This window comes from Hydractinia symbiolongicarpus, chromosome 10 (assembly GCF_029227915.1).
Source record: "Hydractinia symbiolongicarpus strain clone_291-10 chromosome 10, HSymV2.1, whole genome shotgun sequence".
NCBI lineage: Eukaryota > Metazoa > Cnidaria > Hydrozoa > Anthoathecata > Hydractiniidae > Hydractinia > Hydractinia symbiolongicarpus.
In genome coordinates this window covers 3,760,756-3,783,703 of record NC_079884.1, presented here as the reverse complement: position 1 = coordinate 3,783,703, position 22,948 = coordinate 3,760,756, and the positions used below count along the sequence as shown (strand labels likewise).

The 22,948-nt window shown below is 32.6% G+C and overlaps 2 protein-coding genes across 4 annotated transcripts; one reads left to right on the top strand and one right to left on the bottom strand.

Moving 5' to 3' along the window:
- Nucleotides 1-8,310: 8,310 nt before the first annotated feature.
- Nucleotides 8,311-15,253, top strand: LOC130613330 (iron-sulfur protein NUBPL-like). Its single transcript, XM_057434684.1, has 11 exons — nt 8,311-8,531; nt 8,687-8,816; nt 10,511-10,545; nt 11,072-11,156; nt 11,259-11,298; nt 11,464-11,521; nt 12,141-12,267; nt 12,711-12,796; nt 13,764-13,884; nt 14,841-14,923; nt 14,998-15,253. The coding sequence occupies exons 1-11, from the start codon at nt 8,460-8,462 to the stop codon at nt 15,046-15,048; spliced, it is 888 nt and encodes a 295-aa protein (XP_057290667.1). The 5' UTR covers nt 8,311-8,459; the 3' UTR covers nt 15,049-15,253.
- LOC130613329 (CAP-Gly domain-containing linker protein 4-like) lies at nt 15,180-21,686 on the bottom strand. Of its 3 annotated transcripts, XM_057434683.1 has the most exons (13): nt 21,601-21,685; nt 21,310-21,445; nt 20,640-20,726; nt 20,507-20,544; nt 20,182-20,258; nt 19,749-19,871; nt 19,542-19,579; nt 18,874-18,990; nt 17,208-17,316; nt 17,081-17,126; nt 16,398-16,500; nt 15,674-15,719; nt 15,180-15,369 (listed from the first exon to the last, which is right to left on the bottom strand). In XM_057434683.1, exons 1-13 carry the CDS (start codon nt 21,628-21,630, stop codon nt 15,279-15,281), a joined length of 1,041 nt encoding a protein of 346 aa, XP_057290666.1. In that variant the 5' UTR covers nt 21,631-21,685; the 3' UTR covers nt 15,180-15,278. The 3 variants fall into 3 exon arrangements, with proteins under 3 accessions (XP_057290666.1, XP_057290664.1, XP_057290665.1); XM_057434681.1 differs by lacking the exons at nt 15,180-15,369; nt 15,674-15,719 and having other exon boundaries at nt 15,749-16,500; nt 21,601-21,686; XM_057434682.1 differs by lacking the exons at nt 15,180-15,369; nt 15,674-15,719 and having other exon boundaries at nt 15,749-16,500; nt 20,507-20,541; nt 21,601-21,686.
- Between the last annotated feature and the right edge of the window lie 1,262 nt (nt 21,687-22,948).

Genomic DNA, 22,948 nt, shown 5'->3' with positions numbered 1-22,948 from the left:
CCAAAAATAATTTACTCTGTCTGTTCTTGTGCACATACAGGCCAGGTGGATAGTGTATTTCCTAGTGGCATTCTTCAGCACGCCTACACAAAAAAACAATCCATGTTAGGACACACTAAAGTACCGAAATGGAGAAAAGTAGTCGTGTTGACATAAACAAAATACAGATCAAAATAAATGATTTCACAGGGTACCAAGACTAAACGAACATACAAAAATGCGTCACTGCAGGAAAACATTACCGCCCTGGGGCGTAAATGGGTGTTTGTAGTAAATTATTGCTGAATTATTTATAATTGAGTATTTTTACGCATTTGTCAAATGGGTGGCTAAATTAAAAAACAATGGGATATATTTCTTTTTATTGTGATGGTCACGGGGTCAATGTACACAAAGTTGAAGATCAAAATGGCAAAAATGTTGAATAACATGTAAAGAACATATTTTTATTATTTTGTACTACTTAACTTGCCAATACAATAGCGAGTAAAGATAAAGGAAGTAAAAAACCAAGGAAGAAAGATGAAGCTACCATATTGCACGTTCGATTTGTTATTGAAGGTTTCCGGTCTGTATATTTATTCAAATTTGGCGCCATCTCATGTTAACAAACTTTATCGTTCGAAGTTGGTAGTATATTGTGGAAAAGGGACTCAAAACATGAAATAACATTGTTGTTGGTTATGACGGATATTTCTTTAGTTCAGAAAAGTTTAAACGAAGGTTATAAAAAGCTGTTACTACTATAGTACGTAAAATACTCATGGTTATTTCAAGCAAAGGATGTCATTTTTGATGTTTACGAAAAAGTACATTTAAAACCTACTTATTTTCACCCCATACAGCCATGGAATTTCTATAAAAATGTTGTTAGAAAGATATATAGGTAGTCAGTCGTGAAATAGTTTTTCTATTTGGTATTATAGTAGTTATCTTAGCAGATTTTAGGATTTAGAAATCTATATATATTTTTCTCTCGCTTAAAATTTATTTTCTGGCTGCCACAAAATAGTTTCTTGTTCGCCTCTCTTTTAAAAAAGTTAAACTCTGGTTTTTCTGGTGAAGCTCCGCATACACACGTTTTTTACAAAGGCATAATAAATCATATAATAATAGCTTATAATTAATTTCTTTTAAAGACCTGTTTTAGCAGTGTGACGATTTCATAACCTGCGTGTACTTTTGGATGTCCAAAACTGCAATCTTTTCGTCCATATCGTCGTATTCAAAAGTTCAAAATGGTGAATTTGTAACAATGATTTATTAAAAGCTATAAATTATTTTCTTTGGGAGCTGCAAAATTGAAAAAGTTTATTCATGTCTTTGCCAGGCAATAATGTTTCGAATTATAATGTCATAATGCCGCATAATTAGCTAAACTTTCAAGTCATTTGCTCACGAACCAATAAGGGTTTTTCAAAAAAAGAAAAATAATGTTTTCGCGGGAGGTAAGGTTACTCACTTTTAGTCTTCAAGGCTTATTTACTATTTTGGCTTCTTTTGTGTATATGCCACCAAGGTGGTAGAAACATATCCACTTTAACGACCAGGACCCAATTCTTGATCTTAAATATTCCTACATCCCTAAAGGACACGTGAAACCTGCCTGCTACTAACTACTAAACTAGAATTTAGAATATAAGAATAGAAACAGGATCAGTATATTTGGAAGTTTTTTTATGAGTTTTAACACCACTAATAACATTGGCACGAATTAAAAACTGATAAAAAGAGGCAGATGAAGAAAATTGAATGTTCGATCTATTTTAAGTTAAATTTAAGGTAGAACTAAGGTAGCTAAAAACTTTTTGGGCAAAGTAGTCACCTGGATTCGAGTTTAAGTCTAAACCTTGCTGCTCATCTTGATCAAAACTCAGACGCTGCCTTCTTTTCTTTATAAGGTCAGCCGTTCGCATTTCTAAAAAATATTGACAGAGTATAGAACTATCGATATATTGGAAAAAACGAAGATTTGATAAAGTGGTCAGGATGTTGTCAATTTCGCGATTGATATAACAACCAGGAAATTTTTATCACACGTGCTGTTTAAAAGGCTATAATTTTTATCCTGTTATATAGAAGAAAAGAAGTACAAGACAAAAAAAACATTTATGTTGTACGTATCGTGTATTTACATTTTACAATGTTTCATGGCAATGTAAAGTATATTGATGTTTAAGGAATTTTAAAGGTTCTCTGGCAATCCATTTCTACTTCCGTGGTTTGAAAATCACTAGCAGTGGTGTATTATTCGTTTCAGTTAATTTTGAATCCATGATTTAATTTTGCCTCAAAAAAGCATAGCTAAAAAATCGAATTATACCTCAATTAATTCGACACAGCTTATAAGACATAAAATATCCAGGACTAATTTATGCAAAGCAAGTATATTGTTTCAAACAAAAAAAAGCGACAAAAATGTTATAAAGAAATATAAAATTATTACTCGAAGAATTTACAATAAATCCCAAAATATAAATCACCCTCTAGGTAGAAAATTCTATTGTCCACTTCGCTTCCTTGCATACGCTCCTAAACAGGCGCATATTCCAAGAATTCCGATCAACAATCCAAGTATTAATGCTGTTGCATCACCACCATCAAACGCTTCCACGGGTTGTGTGCCAAATATAACCACAGAGAGAATGGTGAAGCAGATAATTGTTAGTGTATCACTCAAGTTTGCCATCACGGTGTATCATTAAAAATGAATCAAAAATAAATAATTTATTGTGTTGTACTTTGGTTATTAAATAGCTCCCTAAAAAAGAAAAAAAATGTTTAAAAATAACCTCGCTATGTAATATGTTAAAGTACCTTCCCTCACTTAAACGCTACTCTCAAAAGGATGTGTATATAATCGCACATGTAAAAAATCACTGCAGTACCAACTGAAACTGAACATTTTACACCATGATGAAATGATTAAGCTTAATTGAAAAAACGTCTATCTATATACATATATTTTTATTAATAAATGACTTTACTTTTAAATGATTTTATGAAATTTTGATCCTGTTTTTTTATTAAAATAAATAATGAATTTATGTAGCAGCGCCATGTTATAAACCATGGTCAGTGCTGTTATCAAATTTTAAGTTTTCATCTGACCATGGTGAGGTGAAAAGTTATTGTGATATTGTAAGGCGATGGTCAGATGGTGAAATCGTGGTGTCACTGTTAACCATGTTGGTCAACCATAAAATCATGGTAACAGTTAACCATAATAGGAAAAGAAAACCAAGTTGCCATTTAACGCTTCAAAAACATGTTATACACATGGTTAAAAAAGGCATTTAAATTATTTTTTAGACCTCGTAAATCATGTTTAACCATGGTTAACCTGTATACTTAATGTCTTGCGTGTTACCAATTCCAATTCTAAAAGCCAACATGACCCCAAGAATCATTGCAATGGTACATATAGCAGTCATTAAAATGTTAATATAACACTTCTGTTTTTGTTGTTGTTTTTTAAACAGCTCTTTTCGTTCTCAAGATATTCACATTAAAAGAACTTCAGATTTAATTATGCTGCATGAATTATGATGTCATATTTCAGTAATAGCAAATTTGGACATTTCCTTTCATCAGTAAATTTAGACCTGTTAAGGGGTGTGCATTCAAACGTTATCAATGCATAGATATTATAAAGGTTAATTGATTAACATAATTTTTTTCCCAAAATGACATTCCCTTGCTTATCCCAGGCCTCTTAATTTTTTGCTGATGAACTCATAACTTGGGAATGATAAGAGCTTTTTAAAAAATTTAAAAAGACTTGTTAGCTAACTTTTTAAGCTCTATAATACAAGTCCAACATCATTTTATACCTCGGGTTCCCTTTAAGGCATGAGTATAGAAAAAAGGTGTGATATTTTAAAACGCTATTGATTCATTAAAACTTTATTTCGATGCATCAATGTATATATTTTTAGAAAGCTTGTATGATTTCCTATATAATAGTATAAAAATTATTAAGAAAAAATAAAGTTTGAAGGTTTAATAGACACGAATAAAAAACAACCCCTACCCTACAAGTGAGATCCCATTTACAGAACTACTAAGTTCTCATGTTTGCTGTTTGCTTTTTTGGGATCACAAAACAATAATCTAAAAACAATTTTTTACTTTTGGAAATATTTAGCATTATATTTTTTTCCACAATTTTTAACCTCTGATCTTCGGAAAACTCATCATAACTCGCCTTCTACTCAAACTCACAAAATAAAATAAAAAATCATTTTTAAATCAAACATTTTTCCCCACGCTAGAGGTGCTCTCCACCCCAGAGCCTTTACAGTTTTGTAAAAGAGGTTTTAAACGTTCTCTTCAAAAATGAACGCTGTGAAAAAGAGGTTTAAAGTTTTTTACAGAATTCTTATACTTCTGCATAAATAATTGGTAACATTAACTAACATGTTTTTTTAACACCTTTTTATGCCCCACGTGTTTGCTCACATTCGCAATCACACACAGTCCAGTATGGGTAAAACAAAAACAAATTGTAGAAGCAAAAATCACAAAAAACCTGATGACACAAAAAACCTGATTTCCCATAAGAAGTATATTCTTATGGGAAATGGTGTAAAAAATCTTCAAAAGAATCTTTCAACTACATACAAATATCGTTTTTCTCTTAAAAGCCGCTATCATTTTAACCTTTAGTAGTAAAATTAATAGCCAAGATTATGTGTGAACAAATATTTGAACTTATCACATAGTAAAAAACTGATTTATGACAATTTTTTCATATTTGAATTTGGAAAATATCCTAACGTAAACACATTTTTTTAAAAAAATATTTTTGCACCATTAGAAAGATTAGATTTTTTCCCATCCAATCACTGTAAAAAAATTTAAAAAAAAAAAAAAAGATTTTTTTTCTATTCTCACGCCTTAAAAAAAACATAATCCAATATGCTTAGAAAGAAGATCAATGGAACAATGATAAAAATCAACAATCTAAACACAAAAGCTATGTTTGCATTTTGTTTTAATTTTTAGGAAAGACTTCTTAAAATTGGCAAGGATATGATGGATATTTAAAAATACTTAATTTGGTGTTATAGTCTTGATATTAGTTAGCATGAAAATAGTTCTTTAGTACAGTTGTGACATAGTCAAACACAAGCTTTAAGCTTGTCAGGGGCACAGTTCCACAAAGTCATTGCCATACAGGAGAAGCAAAGATAGAGCCCTCAATAGAACCTTTCTTTGAGAAACCAAGACCAGGTCTTACTTGTAGCCAAACATAACTGATATCTGCTGGATGATTTTTAGAACAATTTAGGTGTATTCAATTGAAGTGTAAAAGTTTCTTTTATACCTTAACAAAATACTACAATATATTTATATCTATGTTTACGATCCACAAATATATGCATTTAAAATTTCTGGAGAGTTATCAGAACAATGGATCTTTTTTCACAGTTGGGTATGCCATCTATTCAAAAAACACGAGTTAACAAAATGCAGCTCAATCACTATTGTTTTAGTAGAGAGGCATGTCGCAAGGAGGTAGTATCCTCGCCTCGTCTACTACATGTGCAAGAGAGATAGCATTGGATCGATAGCACAGTCGGTAGAGTAATCGCCCGGAAAACGAGAGGTTTATGGGAAATAAATATATTGTAAGGAAAAAAGAAAACTGATTTTATTAAGAAGAGAAATAAGCCACAAGGGTCATTTTAGTGGCAACAAGCTTTGAAAATTGCCACCTTGTCTTAAAGGGGACCTTCCACCCCAAAAAAAACTAGTTTCTTTTTGATCTTGTATCTATAAGAAAAGATAAAACATTTAATTCAAATTCACCTTTTCTCATCACATGGCCACGCTGAATTTGCTAAATAATGCAAGTTATGATTTACGCACATTAGAGAATATGCTGAACATTCATGCAATTTTGTACGAAATATATTAGATTCTTAACATTAATGTTTTCGAATAAATGTTACTTGCTTTAAAAAGCTTCACTGGGCCGGTTTGTGAATGACACAACATTTTAAGCAGGTCTATTAAGTAAATCGCTTTTTAAGCCTTACATATTTGTAAACACCACACAACTACTCCACTTCAATGCAAATTTTTAGGCCTGTTTTTGAGCAAATGTCTCATTACCAAATACACACTTCACGTTTTATAAGTATAGCTAACATTAGCATTAAGTGAAGCCTTTTAAAATTTTGAGCCTCTCCAAGCCTGAAAACTTTCTTAAAATAAATATATTATTTAAGTTTTGGCAAATTCTTAAGAATTGGTAACATAATAAATAACCACTTTAAAAAAGAATTTAGAAATTAAACAAAATAATTCAATAAACAATCACCATCATTTTGTTGGAGAGAAAGGTTGCCCCTTACTGTCAATGGTTGCAGAGGTAACTTTTTTGTACATGAGTGGTGGAGAGGGGTGTGTGGGAAAAACATAAAAAAAGCTAGCTACCCAAATATAAAATAACCACGATAAAAATAGAATATACATTACAATTACGTTAAAGTTTATTTCAATATCTTATGTACCCAACATAAAAAGATGAGATAGTTCAGCTATCAAATCAATTGGAATTCATTTCTTTGACCTGAACAACTTTTTATCACGTGATATCTGTGCGATGCGGACCAAACAAGATAATGCTAGGCATATGATATTACGTAAGGACATAAAAATCTATCTACTTCGGTCCGCGAGTACAGGCAAATTCTAAATGGCTGTCATGGAATTTCACTTTCGTTTATCCACACAGGAGAAGACTATCAGGAAAGGATATCTGGCTAGCCCAGCCTTGCTAGCTGCCTGTCCTTCTTCACCGGTTTTGCTATGATGGGGTTAGAATTTCAATGAACCATTTAGCTAACTGCTGTCTAGCTGTTTTCTTTTAAATTTAGACTACAAAAAAACTTCTCTTATTTTTCTGTTAAAAAAGAGTAGCACCTATTTTTTTGTATTTTTGTACTCACGTTTTTATTATGATTTTATAGCTAGCTTTGAATTTATTAAATTGCAGAATTTAAGTTAGAAAAAATGGCAAAACTTTTATAGAAACTTTTTCCAAATTTCTGGAATTTTCCAATATATACATTTCACAGTTAGGCCATCAAAGGGTGCAGATGATAAGCCGCATACGCCGTAAAAAGTGCGGGCATTTTTGGTCGAGTTACTTGATAAATAAGTTATATATAAACTTTATTAACTCCTTTATCTTCAAGCACCTTCTTCCAACTACCGTCTGCATGCTGTGTTACAAGGAATTGCATTTCGGGAATGTTCCTGGCGAGTTCGGGAAAGTGCAGCCAGTTTCGGGCGACAACCGCCAATTTTATTCGAATAGTTGCCCGAACTCGGCCTTATATATGTGGGTGTTTGCGGCTTATCAGCACCCTCTTTTAGGCCACCATCAAAAACATGTTATGTTCGCGTCCTCCGACCGACTCACTTTAGGTAATAAAAACCAGAGTTGGTAAGTCGAAAAAAAAACAGAAAATTTTTTTCGCGAGATATTTTAAAAAAAGGAAATTTTAGCGAGAACTAATTTTCGCAAAATTGACAAAAACTCGCAAAAATTAATTACCGTATAAAAATATTTCCTTTAAGGTTCTCCTGTGGCTACTGACAGTTTACAGGGCAATGAAAAAGGGTCTGAAAACAATGTTGAATAGCACTATACTGTTTTTGGCCCTGGGAATGAATTTGCTTGCTCTGATCTGAAAATCCTGCGAAAAAAAAACGCACGACCGACAACCGACACATTTTTGCAGGATCTTCAGGATGCGAACATAACATATTTTTGATGGTGGCCTTATTATGATATTTATGTAGTATTACGCAAAGTAGTGGTTTCGAAATACAATGCCGCACGGCATGGGAAAAATCTGAAGAAAACAACAACAAACACGTTTACCGGCCCATAGTAGTGGATATTTTTAGTAAAAGGAAAAAGTCGTTTTCAATTTTAAACTTAAAGTTAAGTATATATTCTAAATTGGTTTTAAGATGATTAGTACAGTGCAACTAATTGTACAGATAAATTCAGTTTGATAAATTACAGTTAAATTTCTTAACTGTGAAAAAGTGTATTTTGGATTTTTCGCGAATTCATGAGTATAACGCAAAAATAAACTATTATTTCACACTTTTTCAAGAAAATATATTCAGACGCGGGTAAAGTAAAAAAAAGTTAACAAGTTTTAAATCCATTGAATGTGTTTTTGAGCCTTGTTCCAAACTTTATTTTTTTGTGTGGAATAGCTATCACTGTCATCATTTTTTAACAAGAAAACTTTTGCGATTTGTGTTAACAAATATTTTGTGGGAATAAACTTTTGTCATTTGGCTGGGTGAGGATATTGCTACTGTGTGTTGGCTCTATTAATATTGATTTCTGTCTTTTTTGGTTTTTGAAGATTCCTGAATGCGTAATATAATAATGTAAATATATATTTTGTATATAGGTAACAAACATGTTACAGCTTACAAAAACAACATTTTCTTACATGTGTAAGGCAAGGCAATTGCATATTTCAAGATTAAAAGTAAGTTATTAAATTTAACTTTTGGCAGCTAGCAGAAAGATGGCTGATGTAATTCTAGCACTCACTATTTTTTTAAAAGTTTTCTATATAAAATGCATTTTTAGGCAGACTCAAAAGTTCTTAGACAACTATATACATTTTCCTAAATGTTTTAGGGGACACTTACTTCAAAACAAAAAGAACTGATGGCAAAAGGTCTTCCAAAAAGGAAACCTATACCTGGAGTTAAGAATGTTATTTTAGTTGCATCTGGAAAAGGTGGTGTTGGTAAATCCACATCTGCTGGTAAGCACTCTATCCATATGTCATTATGTATACTTTTTTTTTTGATTAATTGATTATTTTAATTGGTTGATAATTGGTTGGTTTTTAAAATTATTTCAAAATTATTTATATATTAATTCGGGCATATGACTCCACAATAAAAATAAGTATAAGAAGTTTGATTGATGATGACATTTTTTTATTTTAATTTAACGGATATTTCGTCTTGTTACTACAAGACATTATCAACGTAAATTGTTACAATTATCTTACAAGTTTTTTAAATATAGTTTTCAAAAACTACATAATACACAGAGGATAAACAATACTTAACAAAACATATAACAAATAACGGCGAACACAAAGGTATTTAATTTATATACCATTGGTAAGGGTAACGTGCATCACGTGGAGCACAAATGCACTCCTCCCCTTGTTGACTATAAATGATTTTTATCTAAAACAATTCCTGTACATTAAGTGTGGGACTGTTATCACGAATATACATGACCTCAGCTATTTTTTTTTTATTTTAAAGTGGTGAACATTATCTATTAAAATATACTGAAGTTATGTTTGTTGTTTACTTTTATCCCTATTCTTTGTATGTTTTCCTATCTAATTTTGAAAACAATAAACATATTTTTTATTATTACAATAGATAGATAGATTATCATTTGAAATAAGTTGTTAACTTTTGGTAAGGTTGTAATAACACCTTGGAAGTGAAAAAATGACACTTTTACTAATAAAACTTTTAAGTTCAATTTACGAAACACAAAAATATACTAAATTTATAAAGCTGACCATATAGTGAAGAACGTGCTAATTTCAGATCCATTAGGTTGTTATATGGTAGCGTTAACTAAAAATATGTAAAAAGAACTTCTTAGCTATAGGTGTATGGTGCTTTGTTTACTCACCATGGGTATTGTTCCAATTATCCAGGCTAATAAGAATTGTCTTTCTTACTAGTCAATAGCATAATGATTTTATATTGAATTGGCTTTTGACCTAAGGTGACAGGATTGCTTTCTAATTTAAACATAAATTTCCCAAAGTGTCCACCAGAGAATATGAAAACAGTTGCTAAAAAAGAGAAATACGGCAACAATGGAAAGTTGTAGAAAAGAGAATTAAGGAACCAACGATAAGTTGTAAAAAATGATAAAAAGAGAAATTAAAAGAAGTTGTAAAAACTAGTCAGTAGCCCATGAATAAATCTACGAGTTGGTTCTCATTCTGTATATATCGCATTTCGTATTTTCATAACAGGACTTTTTTCTCGCCACAAATAGACAGACAGAATGCAGCTATTATTACAAAGGAGAGGTAAACGACAAGAAGTTGTTCAACAGGTAGTGTAATGACTTGTCACGCTTCGTGAAATTAGGATAGGTGTCACTGGAGAAGAGTGTTTTTACTTAGGTACATGCACAGTAGAATTTGTATTGTGTGCTTTTCGCTTAGCATCCTCACTATTTTGTACGGAATATCCCTTTAATCACATCACAATGATGTCTTTTAATTGAAATACATTCGGCTTTTGGGTGCATATGCATGTATCATAATGCAATGTGGTGTTAGAAACAGTCTCAAAACAGTCTTAACAATACTTTACTTGAAAATCCTGTTTAAGTATAGTATTTTTTTTTGCTTTAAATAAGCATTTAAATAAAAAAAATAGATTACCCCCATGCTTCCCTTTATTTTAGTTAATATCGCTGCTGCCATTGCCAGATGTCAAAAGGTAATATTATGACTGAGAATCGTATGTAATATATGACAAGCATGTTACACCTTTTTTATAAGCATAGTGTATTTTTTCTCCACACTTCAACCTCATTTTATGCCTATTTTATGTAATAACGTTTTACATAATAATTTTATTTATATTTAATTCTTAGTTATTTTTAAATTTTAAATTCACTTCTTTCACGTAAGCACATTTGCCTGTAACATATTTTCACTTACACTAGAGCATATTTCTATATTTATTTAAGAAATACATCGATTTTTTTATATTTTGTTTTCGTTCTATCTTTTAGTACATAATTTTTGCTTTGGAAGTTGATATGTTGTATAAACAAATATTCATTTTTGTTATTCAGCCTTAAGATTTTCAGAAATCTCAGCCTACACGTGCCACTAAAATTTACGCTTATAAAAAACTAAATAGTTGTAGCAAAGTTTGATAAGTGTAATGGTTAACCTCTTCATATGTATTTATCAGTATCTTACATATTACTATTTTGTTATCTTTATCTCTAACATAGAATGTTGGCATCCTTGATGCAGATATTTATGGACCTTCCATTCCAAAAATGATGAATCTCAATGCAGAGCCAACTTTGAACGACTGTAAGATTCTCAAATACTGGATTGGGCTGGTGTTATTTAAAGCAGAGTTTGTTTGTTGTGATCCAGATTTTCTTTTAATTTTTTTTTTTTTTTTTGATTTAGTGAACCAAATGATTCCACTTCAAAATTATGGTATAAAATGGTGAGTTACTGAAATACCTTTTTTTAAACTGCTTATCCAAAACAGTGCTTTCGTAAATCGATCAATCTGTAAACATGCTGTCAATTTGTCAGAAAAGCAAAGATGATATTTAACGTTACTGCACTATCATCATAACCCCGTATGGTTTGATATACATTTTTTTAGCATGTCAATTGGATTTCTTGTAGATGAAACCTCTGCCGTTGTGTGGCGTGGTCCCATGGTACGTAATACGTGAATCGTTGTGAGGATGAGTTTATAAGAAGTTAAATGCGTTTTTTTTTTTTTTTGCGGAACTGTAATTTTCAAATACTAGAATGTGATCAAATTTCACAAATTATGCAGAGTTGCGAAATTTTTCGTGTTCCTTAAGGCTTCTGCTTGTATCTTCGTGTAACGAAGCCTTAAGACACAAAAAGTTTAAAAAAAAACAGAGTTCGTTGTATCAAAGGTTTGTTAAAGTAGGACAGGCGGAATTTAGTTCGTTTAATCGAAAGGTTATTGAGGATTCGCAGTTTCGAGAGTTCTCTGTAGTTTTATTTGTAAGGAAACACCAAGGAGTCAAAAAACTCAATTAATTGGCTTATTTATTATTTTTCGTATCTCTATATTCGCTGAGAGTCGTATCTACCCAATGCGTATTATTTTTCGCTTGCTGTTTTTGTTTCAAGAAGAAAAAAATGATTGCGAAAAAGTGTTTTTAAGCCTCGAAATTTGGAACAAGAACTGCGATATAAATAGAATATATACGCACGAAATACATATAATATATTAATGTTCGCGAAATGCAAATTTATTATTAAGATAGCACTGATCAATCGCCTTTTCTTTTTTTTTTTCAGGTGATGTCAGCTGTGCAGAAACTAATAAGAGATGTTGATTGGTCCCCTCTCGATTACTTGATTGTCGACATGCCACCGGGAACTGGTGATATCCAGCTGTCTATATCACAGTTGGTACAAGTAACAGGTAACTTGAAATGTATACACGTGTATTCAAACAAATTTTGTCAAGGCTTGATAGGTTAACGCCATTGGTTTCTCGTTAGGAGTTATTGTAAAATTGTTACTTTGAACCACAATTTCGAAATAATTGAATGTGATAAAATTTCGCGGATTTTTCAAATTCTCCAAACTTTTTAGACCTTAGCACGTAAATTGTTTCAGCAATTTGAAGTACATGTAGATGTTAAATTCGAAGATCAACAGCTTCGAGCGTGGAAAATAACGAATAAGTATAAAAAGTTGTTGTACTGATGCTCTATACTAATCTGCTACCATACCGGAGTGTGATTAAAATATAGGTAGTCTGAAGTCAACGAACCAGCTCTCAATCTTCAATGAACTTCAGTTTGATTATGTGTTATTCTATCTCCTTTTTAAAACATTTTGTTTGGTCTTTTAAATGTTTAGGTGCTGTTATTGTCACGACACCGCAGGATATCGCTCTTCTTGACGCCCGACGTGGGGCGGAGATGTTTCGCAAAGTTGAAATCCCTGTATGTATATTGGATTTACCTAGACGGTAAACATCTGTTGGCAACCTACCTGGGCGCGTGAAACCACGTCACCTATGTGTAGGGGTCTTGTAAGGCTGTAATAGGCCACATTACAGCCTTTGGAGGCCTGGCACGTATTTGGCAGTGTTCTAGAGGCCTGGTGCCGTGGGAAACGACTTATGACCAAGGACATTGTAGTGCATTAAGTATGCAAATGTTAACAAAAAATATTTGTGGCCAAAAAAATTGGTAGACAACAGAAAAAGCGAACCACCAAAATAATAAGAATTTTTGCGGAATTTAATTTGGCTGCTTTTTTCCAATCTGCCAAATTTTTTGTTTGGGAAAAAAGCAAAAGGGAATATCCCCTTTTGTTAACAAAATTTAATTTTTTTGAGAACTTTATCTCAAAAAAATGTTTTAGTCTCTTGCGAGTTTAAGATAAAGAGTCCACTGTATTAAAAATTAGTACTCGTAAGATATTAAGTTAAATTCATTTATGCGTTGAAGGTTATTCTTCTTTCTTCATAAAGTGCTCAATGTTGTTTCATCAGAGCAAATACACAAGTAAAGATAACAATGGTTTGTATTTATATAGGTATGCACATCTTTAAAAGTATTTTTTTTCTATCGCCTAATAATATAGACTACTGAAGATTGTCGTCCGTGTGGCGGCATAAAACTATTAGTTTAGAAAATACAAACCATTTTTTTCTTTACTTGTGTTAAATTCATTAAAATACTTTTGAAAATGTCTTTGTGTATGTTATTTCTGTCGCGTGAAAATTTATTAACATGAGGTACGTTGAGTTACCATTTTGAAAATTTGAGCTGTACAAACTCAAATAAAATTATGAAGATTTTAATAAAAATAGTGTATGAAAGTGATTTTCGTGGATCATTGTTGGCGTGTAATGTCCTAAAAATGCAAAGTTTTACAAGAACTGACTTCCTGTGATCTTTTCAGGTATTAGGCTTGGTGCAAAACATGAGTCAATTCATTTGTCCGAATTGTCATCACGTCAGTCATATTTTTGGACAAGATGGAGCGATAAAATTGAGTGAAGAATTGAACGTAGAATTTATAGGTAGGCTTTGAGAACATTTCTGGATTTTTTAAAGTTATTTACTTATGTTGATCAAGTACATAAAAAAGCATCCCTATTTTAAGGTTGGCGCAGATTTAAGTTAGCGAGCGATGTGTGGAAAAAAATAATTTCCCGTGGATTCAATTGGGAGGAGTCGCAAGTTTTGTGTGGGCTGAATTTTTTTACATGCACGGTTTTCTATATTTTTAAAACTAACCTAACCATAAAATAAAAAAAAGTATTAGGCGATAGAAAAAAGAAGACTTTGTAAGATGCGTATACCTACATAAATTTTAACTTTTAAACAAAAGTATACTTTAATTGGAGAAACTTTCGCGAGATAGAAAATTCGCGAAATTTTTTAGATAAACTTTCGCGAATGAAGAAATTCGAAAAATTTCGCGAGATTAACTTTCGGGAATGAAGAAACCCACAAATTTTTGCGAGATAAACTTTCGCGAACAAGAATTTTTCAGTTAAAAAAAACTCAAAATTCTTAGCATAATTGAAAATGTTATAAATTTTCTTTCTTAAAATAAGATTTATAACTATTTTGTGCGTTTTTGGTGAAAAATGATAAAATAGCTTACTGGATAAACTTTCGCGAATGAAGAAATTCGGAAACTTTCGCGAGATAAAGTTTCGCGAATGAAGAAAATCGCACATTTTCGCGAGACAAACTTTCGCGAAAATGGCGAAAAATCGTAAATTCGCGAAAGTTTCTCCAATTAAAGTAGTATTTATTTTGTACAAAACATCTGGTTCCTCGATTTGGTTATAGATGGTTTAATTTGGCGAGTGTATAAAAACCTTAAATTTGATGATAGCAAAAACAAAAAAATAGTGGTGTCAAAATTGCCACTACCATGCACAGACCTAATAACGCCTACTTTTTAGATATTTTATTTTTTTGTCGATTGAAAACCCAGGATGTAAATATACTGTTCGTTATTTAGGAGATATACCGTTAGATATCAATATACGAGAAACATCGGACAAGGGCGTGCCAATTGTTTTCGCCGATAGTACTTCCATTCAGGTATAACTAGCATCTTTCAGTTACATTTAAAGCTGTCGTGGTTGAACATTCATTTTCTTTCTGTTTAATTTTAGAGCCAATGCTACCATAAAATAGCGCGAAGATTGATCGAGACAACAAGCTAGGGAAAGAAGAATGACCAAACCGTGGAGAAAAACCATATGGGATGGGTAACCGAGTCAATTTGCTCCTGACGCGAGTGTAAGGAATGTTTGGACATAATTCTTTGCTGGCCACACGGCAAATATAAAAACTGTTGTATGATAAATATTTTTTTATTAAATGTATATATGATATTAAAAATAAAATAAATAGTAGTAAATAATATAATATTTGAAACTCTTGTCTTCCAAATTCATCTGAATTTTAAATCCACCAGCTGTGCACAGTTTATACCACGACATGTAGCTCGACTTGGACGTACCATGAGACCGTGGTTAGGTTTACTAAAAATAAACAAGTTGAATCGCACAAATTGGTAATGTTCAAAAAAAAGGATTTAGAAAAAGTGACGCACCAGTGGGCTAAACAATTTGTAAAACAAAGCTGATTTCGTAAATGTCCGAGTAAGATAATTTAAGAAAAACTTTCGCGATATATTTACGCGAATATATCTTCCGTAAAACACGTTAAAGCAAAAAACGCAAAGTTTATTACCTCACAAATAAACATTTTTGTCTCATTTTCACACTCCCTGGTGTTTTATCGTGCTAAACTTCCAATCAAAACATTATCTATCATCAAACTTACCAAGTAAAATACTTTTTATTTTCCACAGTACCATCGTTTTTTCCATCTAAAAATAGAAATTGAAGATTACTTAGTCACCCAAACATTATATGCGCCTGATTCGTTGCTTGGAAGAGGTGGTATATTTCATGCACCGTTTACACAACCAGGCTTTTACAATCCTGTACATAAACTTAAAAATGGCAGCTTTTTGGCCATTGCTCAAAATGGCAAAACAGCATCTCCCGTCCAATCCTTCGCGATGTGTGGGGACGGTAAGAAGCGTTAAAAATTGCGCTAGGTGCAGTAGTCTGGTGTGAACATAATTTGTGAACTTTGACAAGTTCAAAATGCGTGGTGGGTATGTCTTAAAACAACGTAAATGATTGCTTGGGTATGATCTTTGAAATTAAGCATTTATCCCAACAATTTTTTGAACATTTTAAAAGACGATGGTATATTCGTGTAGCATCTTAAATTATACAGTCAAACAGCTATGCAGAACATTAACATTAAATTAATTCTAGAATGAAAAGTAAAAATGAAAGGTATAAACAGAAAGAAATATAGTCAACATGCATTTTTTTTGTTTTTAAAAAACACACTCCAACTCTCTCTCTTTTCTTCATCCATGCAAACTCTACATTGTTTTTTCGCACTGAAGTTGGGCGAAAGATATCTATTTGATGTGTGCAGTTAACACAAATTAAGGATGTGTTTATAATTACAAGGAACATATACGTACTAGGTTTTCGTAGTTCGACGCCAAGCCATATCCCGTCAGAAAACTCGACACGACCAATGAAACGAACGATACCAAGTTCGTTATTGGCGTACACGCTCATACCCTGTCAACAATAAAACGTTTTACGAACATTGCCACAACCTTGCCATTCAAAATCTTTAGGGGATTAATTATATGGGGTAAATTGTTAGATAAAAAAACAATTTTTCGTGAATAAATTTTCGCAAGCCTTTACATTTTTCACGAGAATAAAATTTCCATAAAAAAATGAGGTTGACAACATATTTTTCTCAATTTATACCGTTTCAGGATTTTTTCTGTAAGGGACACAAAATAAAAACGGCTGAAAATACACATCAATATTATATAAGTGCTGGGTATCACTTTTTTTGAAATTTCGCGAAAATAACCGAAACATGCAAAAATTACGTGAATTAAATCCATGAGCATAACGCGACAATGGTAAACAAGTAAACAGAGATGCAAGGTTGCCCGTTGCCAAAAGAACACAGAACAATATAAAATCATCTCATTCTCTCACTCAAAAGTCGCGTAAAATAAGTCCCTGGGACCAGGTCACATTTAAACCTTATTCTCCAAGGGCACACAAGTAAACAGTCAAAATTACCTGTTGCCATGGCGCATGCGATTTGAGCACATTGAATGACACAAAATCAACTTACGTTTTTCAAAGTAAAATTAATTTGAGCGCCCAATGTTGTATCCAATCTTAAATTTAAAGAGGGAACCAAAATAAAAATGATGAGCTTTCGAAAGAAGTAAAATATATATATATACATATATCTGTACCTGGTCCGTTTCTTCTGTTGGGGCGTACTTGAAGCAGAACGGGGCGTACTTGAAGCAGAATGGAGTAAAATGTTTCTATTTATGTTTGCATGAGGGATTTTAGTATTGCCTAAAATAAAAGTGAAGATTTTGGTCTGAAATAGCCAAGTTAAGTGCTCGCCAAATTTAATTTTTTTCATCCATCGTCAAAATAAATAAATCCTTGCCAAGATAAAAATTCAACTCTTTTACAGACAAAAAAATGTGTTCTTCGAAACGTGATCATTTTTGAAAACAAGGATATTTCGCCTCGTCTGGAATCAAATGATGATACTGAACGATCAACTTTCCAGTCAATAACAGAGGAAATAAGAAAGCACTTTGACAATAAAGTTGAAGCGAATGATGACGATGAAGATGACGAAGAAGAATGGAAAGATGAAAACGTTAATTTAACAGAAACGCATTCGACATAATTATTTACGACAAAGAAGACAAATAAAACTAGGCTAAATTTTACTAACTAGTCGTTAGCCCGTGGAAAATCCACGGGTTCGCCCGTCCTTTTTATACCGCATTGCGTGCTTCTCGCTATTGCGACCATTTTGCGTGACAGACAGACTGACAGACAGACAGACAGTCAGACAGACAGACAGACGTATACGGGCATTATAATATAGATAATCCACGCCAGGTCCCATGAAGTGCCGAAATATCGCGAAAAGGAGTCATACTAACGTTAGAAACAATTAGCACGTTTAAGGGTTTAAAATGTAACCAAATAAGCCAAGTTCAAAATCCTTATTCCGTTGTAAACATTGACAAGTGAACTTTGACAAGTCCAATTGTTTAAATGTTAAGATAGAAACAGTCAAATTACTACTTGTGGCGATGGAAATCAAAATTTGCGCTCAGGCGGCACCTTTTTTTCACTGATTTTAGCTTATCCATGTTGACAGTTAAATTCTTATTGACAAACCACTTACAACCTATTTAAAAATTAACGCCATCCCTTATCATTATAAAGTCTCATAGAGCCACGAGTCCTCATGAATGTTAAATTCTCTCTGGGTATGAATTTAGAGATTTGAAAAAAAACTCCATATAAATCCACCTTTTTTTTTTTGTGAATTTATATGGAGATTGTTTAAAATGGCAAATTTGGCTTGTAGTTAATTTTAAATTTTTTTAAATATTTTAAATTTGCAGTTGATTTACTTTAAAAGATTAAAATAGTTTAAAATTGATATTTCAACAAAACACGCTAAATTTGCCACATTTTCAAGACGCTAAAATTCGACACATTACGGACGAACCTATGCATTTTATAAACACCTTATCATCAAATTCTACGAAACAACACTTTTTATTATAAGCACAGAAGTTGCATATATCTTATACTTATACAACGAAAAAAGTGCTTGGAAAGAGAGTTACCGTACCGCGTTTTAATAACACCACTAAGACCGTACTCATAGCAAAAGATGAATAAACAAGTCAATTTGCCAAGACAAGGCTTAAGATTTGGAGTCAAAATGCAGGCATGTACATAGCCAAACAACCTCCCTCACAACACACCCCTATGACCACCCCTGTGCCCAAACCCCCCACCCAACTTTTTCCATGTGATGTGCTTCATAAATATTTTATAAATTTATAAATATCCGCAGACGCCAATCACACTTACTGTTTGTGGACTTCTTAACACTGTTTTGTGTGCCACTAGAAATTTCAGTTGATTTGGTCTGTACAGGTTCAGGTGTAACGTTCTCGTCATTCAACAAGCGTTCTGCAGTGTCATTATCTATAAACAAAAGATGAGTCACTAGTTGTCACTATATTGTTAAATGACTAGTTCAACCATTAGTCAAATCGCTAGTCCAGCTATAAAAATATTCTGATGACAGCAAGTTCAATGCATTTTTTAAAAAAAAATGTTTTATGCTAACCAATATATGCTAATCCAAATTATAATCCAAAATCCTACGGTAAATGTTCACTGTGATTTTACTTTCTATGATACATTATATTTTTCAATTATAAAAATGCTTCCTATAGAGGCTGAACAGCACGTTTGTCGGCATGGGAAAATTTGCTGAAATGTGTTTTTCTTACAATTGAAATATGCAAGAATTATCCCGTTTGTCCCCGGGATGGTTGTTTAGCCTTTCTCAAAGAATGAAACGCAATATTTTTTATTTCTTAAAAAAGATTATTGTAAATATTTTTAATGTTAGTAAGGGAAACTCGCAATTTAAATAGATTGTATGGTATGAAAAAACCTGTAAATCCTTTAACATGATGTGTAATGCAAGGATTGTGAAGAGGCCTTGTTAAAAGAAATGTCTCACTTACTGACAGTATCGTGAAACGATTCTTCTTCACCATAAATTCTGAAATTGAAAAACACGTCTGCTGTTAGAATCATAATTTCATTTTTTCCAGTACTAGTTATCGTGCATGTTTTGCGCATAAAAATTGTACCATTTTGCGCATTATTATAATTTGAAAACTCAGAATGAATAAACTGTTTTAACTACAAAAGAAAATCTTATTTCCCACCTCTTAACTTTATTCAACGGCGCAAACACTCCATGTTTCGGACTACACTCAAAATATCGAACACCAGATACCGCTCCGTCGTTTTTCCCTGCCGCTTGATCGAGCTCAACACCAACCCAAATTCTAAGAAGGGAATTTTCTCTGTTAGTCACCATTTGGCCATATCACATCTTTGTGCGTCCTGATTTTTGAAAAAATGGCTGTTAAAGGTTAACAATAAATCGCCTATCTGATAACAGCTGCTGTGAAATCTGTGAATATGGCCTGAAGCCGTAACATCTGTATAACGGACACTAACATTCGGGATTGTTTAATTTTACGTCAAATAATTAAAAACATATCTCTAGAAAAATCTCTCTGTTTGCATAAAGGGGACACTTTTGCACATATATCCGCTTTAGGAAGGTTCATGACTATGCAGTAGTACACATACCCCGATGCAAACTTGGTTGGACCAACAAATTGTACAATACCAATCTTCTGACCAGCAACAACCACTTTTTCACCTATCTATAAGGTTTGGAGCAAAATAAGGTATGACAAGTATTGTTAAGTAAGGTGGAAATTTCATGCACCTTAACTCAAATTAAAAAATAATTATTTCGACTTAATTATTATAGTTAGAAATGTGAAAAGAGTTTTGGCGCTTCTTTTTCTGAAGTTCCCATCAAAAACAAACTTTCGAATTTCGGTTAAGCTTAAATTAGTTACGCTAAACTCTTAGAAATCTTTCTCCGTCTCTCCATTGATGCACTTACTTCTAAGTTTGGCCTATTTGAATCTGCAGAAGATGCTACTAAAATAAGAAAGAAGGTTATCAGTATAAACAGAAGCATCTTGAAACAGCATTTATACACATTGAGATATCTCCCAAAGAAAAGAGGAACTTACTTGAACTGTTTCGTGAACCATTAATTCCCAGTGGAACTGGTAATGTTCCATCGTATTTGTTTACACGTGTCAGCGGTGCGAATATTCCTAAAAAAACATTTAACAGAGAAAATTTGCGAAATTTTTTGCATTTCCCGGACAAGAACTTTTGCGAAGAGTCAATTTTACTTCTACAAACACTAACTTTGGCAAATTAAAAGAATTTTTTTATTTAATGCTTATAAACTTTTGAGAACCAATAAGAATTTCGCGACATAAACTCTCATGAATGTGGCAAATTTCGCTTACTTAATCTAAATTTTTTCGTTACCTTTTTCTGACATCAATTTTTAAATTTTTAAACGCAGAGAATCAATTTAAAATGTTTCAAGACGGCCTTTATACATTTTGCTAGTAGTACTGTTTCATACAAAATGTTAGTGAAGGGAGAGAACACAATAACATTAATTCTCCTAGGATCCTTTTCTAATTACAAAAGATTGTCTCCAGGGATAAATCGTGAAAGCCACCTATTGGGGAGAATGCCTATTTTTCCCCATTTGAGCCAACTGAACTTAATAGGATGAACGGGCCAATGTTAGCAGTTATCCTAATGTTTTCTTTATTCAATTTATTTCACCAAGTACATCATCTATACTCAATAAAAATAAATTCAAAATTCATAACATACCATATTTCGGTTTGCAGTCAAAATACTTTACTCCTGCGATGGAACCATCATTTTTACCAACTGGTTCATTTAACTCAATACCTGCCCACTGACCAGATGCAAACTCCGTTGAACCGCAAAATCTCAACATACCAACCTGTTATACTGGTATGTTTAGTCACTTTTTCAATGGCAAAATATTGCTTAAAATAGCATGATTGCTATTGTTTATCATATAGTTAAATGTTGTAAGAACAGCTTTAATTTTTGCCTTAAAAACGGTACAATTAAAATCTTTAAATTAAACTATACCTTTCCAGCCACAATTACTTGATCGTTCATTTCCAAACCCAAAGCTTGGAGTGTGGATAGACTTAAACTCTAAAGTCGTGGGATATAAATGTATACATTAGAACAATGAAAAAATGTAGTTGCTGACGTCGCAGTGAATATACAAAAAAATTGGCGATATTTGTTTACATGCTGCCTGTAAACAATCTACTAAAAAACATTTTCTAGAAATACTCCACTTTCAAAAAGTCACAGAAAGACACACAGAAGTAGCCTACTATTATATTAGATATTACCAAGAAACAAGGTTTCTAAAATTAATTTGTTAAAAAATTATTATCTAAAAAAACAAAAAAAAGATGTGGCATAATAAGAGAAGAAATTGGAAGATATTTTTGCGATTCAGACGAAAGAAACTTTTCTGGTCTTTTATCCGAAATGCAAAACACATTTTTTCAATTTAGAGCGCTCACAAAAATACTGCACTATTGTTGATTTCCGCCAGCGAAGGCGGAATCTGTAATATCTATCTTAATTTGCATTTTAAAATTTTTTTGAGAACGATGATTTAAAATATTTTTATTTTATACCTTCGCCAAATTTATTTTTGTGATTTATTTTACAAAATGTTTTAGAACCTAACTTTGCAAACAGGGCCCACAATCACGAGAAAAAGATACCTAAAAATTTCTTTCCATAAAAATTCCCAACGGCAGAAACTGTTAAGCTAAGGCGCCACGAGGAACATTTTCATGCGCGTGCTATGCAACATGTCCCATAGCATGCGCATGAAAATGTTTCTCGTGGCGCCACATCTTAAGCTAAGGCGCCACGAGGAACATTTTCATGCGCGTGCTATGCAACATTGCTGCATAGCACGCGCATAAAAAAAATTACTCGTGTCCCATGCCTATTTTTCACTGCAATGCAGCAAAAAAATGTTGCATGGAGCAAACATTTTGCTCCACAACTTCGGGGACAAAATAGATCTGAATCTATTTTGCTCCCGTGCTCCGGGGACAAAATGTGCTGAAAAATTTGTTGTGGAGCAAATGTTGCACGTGTCCCCACCTTCTGCAACAAATATTTTACAAAATTATTTGAGGCATTATTTTATTGACCAATCAAATCACAGAAAGATATAAACAAGTTTTTTTCTTGAGAAGTTGAACTGCAAGTGAAGAGTAGCTAGTGAGAAAATAGCGAAAATGGCGGATGAAAAGAAAAAACTATCAGACGAGGAGAAAGTTACTTTAATAAACTTTTATAAAGCGAACCCAACGTTATGGGACAGTGGGAATATATATTACAAAAATAAAGACAAAAAAGAAGCTGCGAAAATAGACCTTGTCACTGAATTTGAGGGGGC

Bases quoted from the DNA above. Each gene is read 5' to 3' on its own strand.
- LOC130613330 (XM_057434684.1), top strand. From the start codon at position 8,460: ATGTTACAGCTTACAAAAACAACATTTTCTTACATGTGTAAGGCAAGG. The intron at 12,797-13,763 runs GTATGTATATTG...TGATCTTTTCAG, and splicing joins TTCGCAAAGTTGAAATCCCT to GTATTAGGCTTGGTGCAAAA. The intron at 13,885-14,840 runs GTAGGCTTTGAG...TTCGTTATTTAG, and splicing joins ATTGAACGTAGAATTTATAG to GAGATATACCGTTAGATATC.
- LOC130613329 (XM_057434681.1), bottom strand. From the start codon at position 21,630: ATGAACGATCAAGTAATTGTGGCTGGAAAG. The intron at 20,259-20,506 runs GTAAGTGCATCA...CAAACCTTATAG, and splicing joins CAAATAGGCCAAACTTAGAA to ATAGGTGAAAAAGTGGTTGT. The intron at 18,991-19,541 runs GTAAGTGAGACA...TTTTGTTTATAG, and splicing joins ATCGTTTCACGATACTGTCA to ATAATGACACTGCAGAACGC.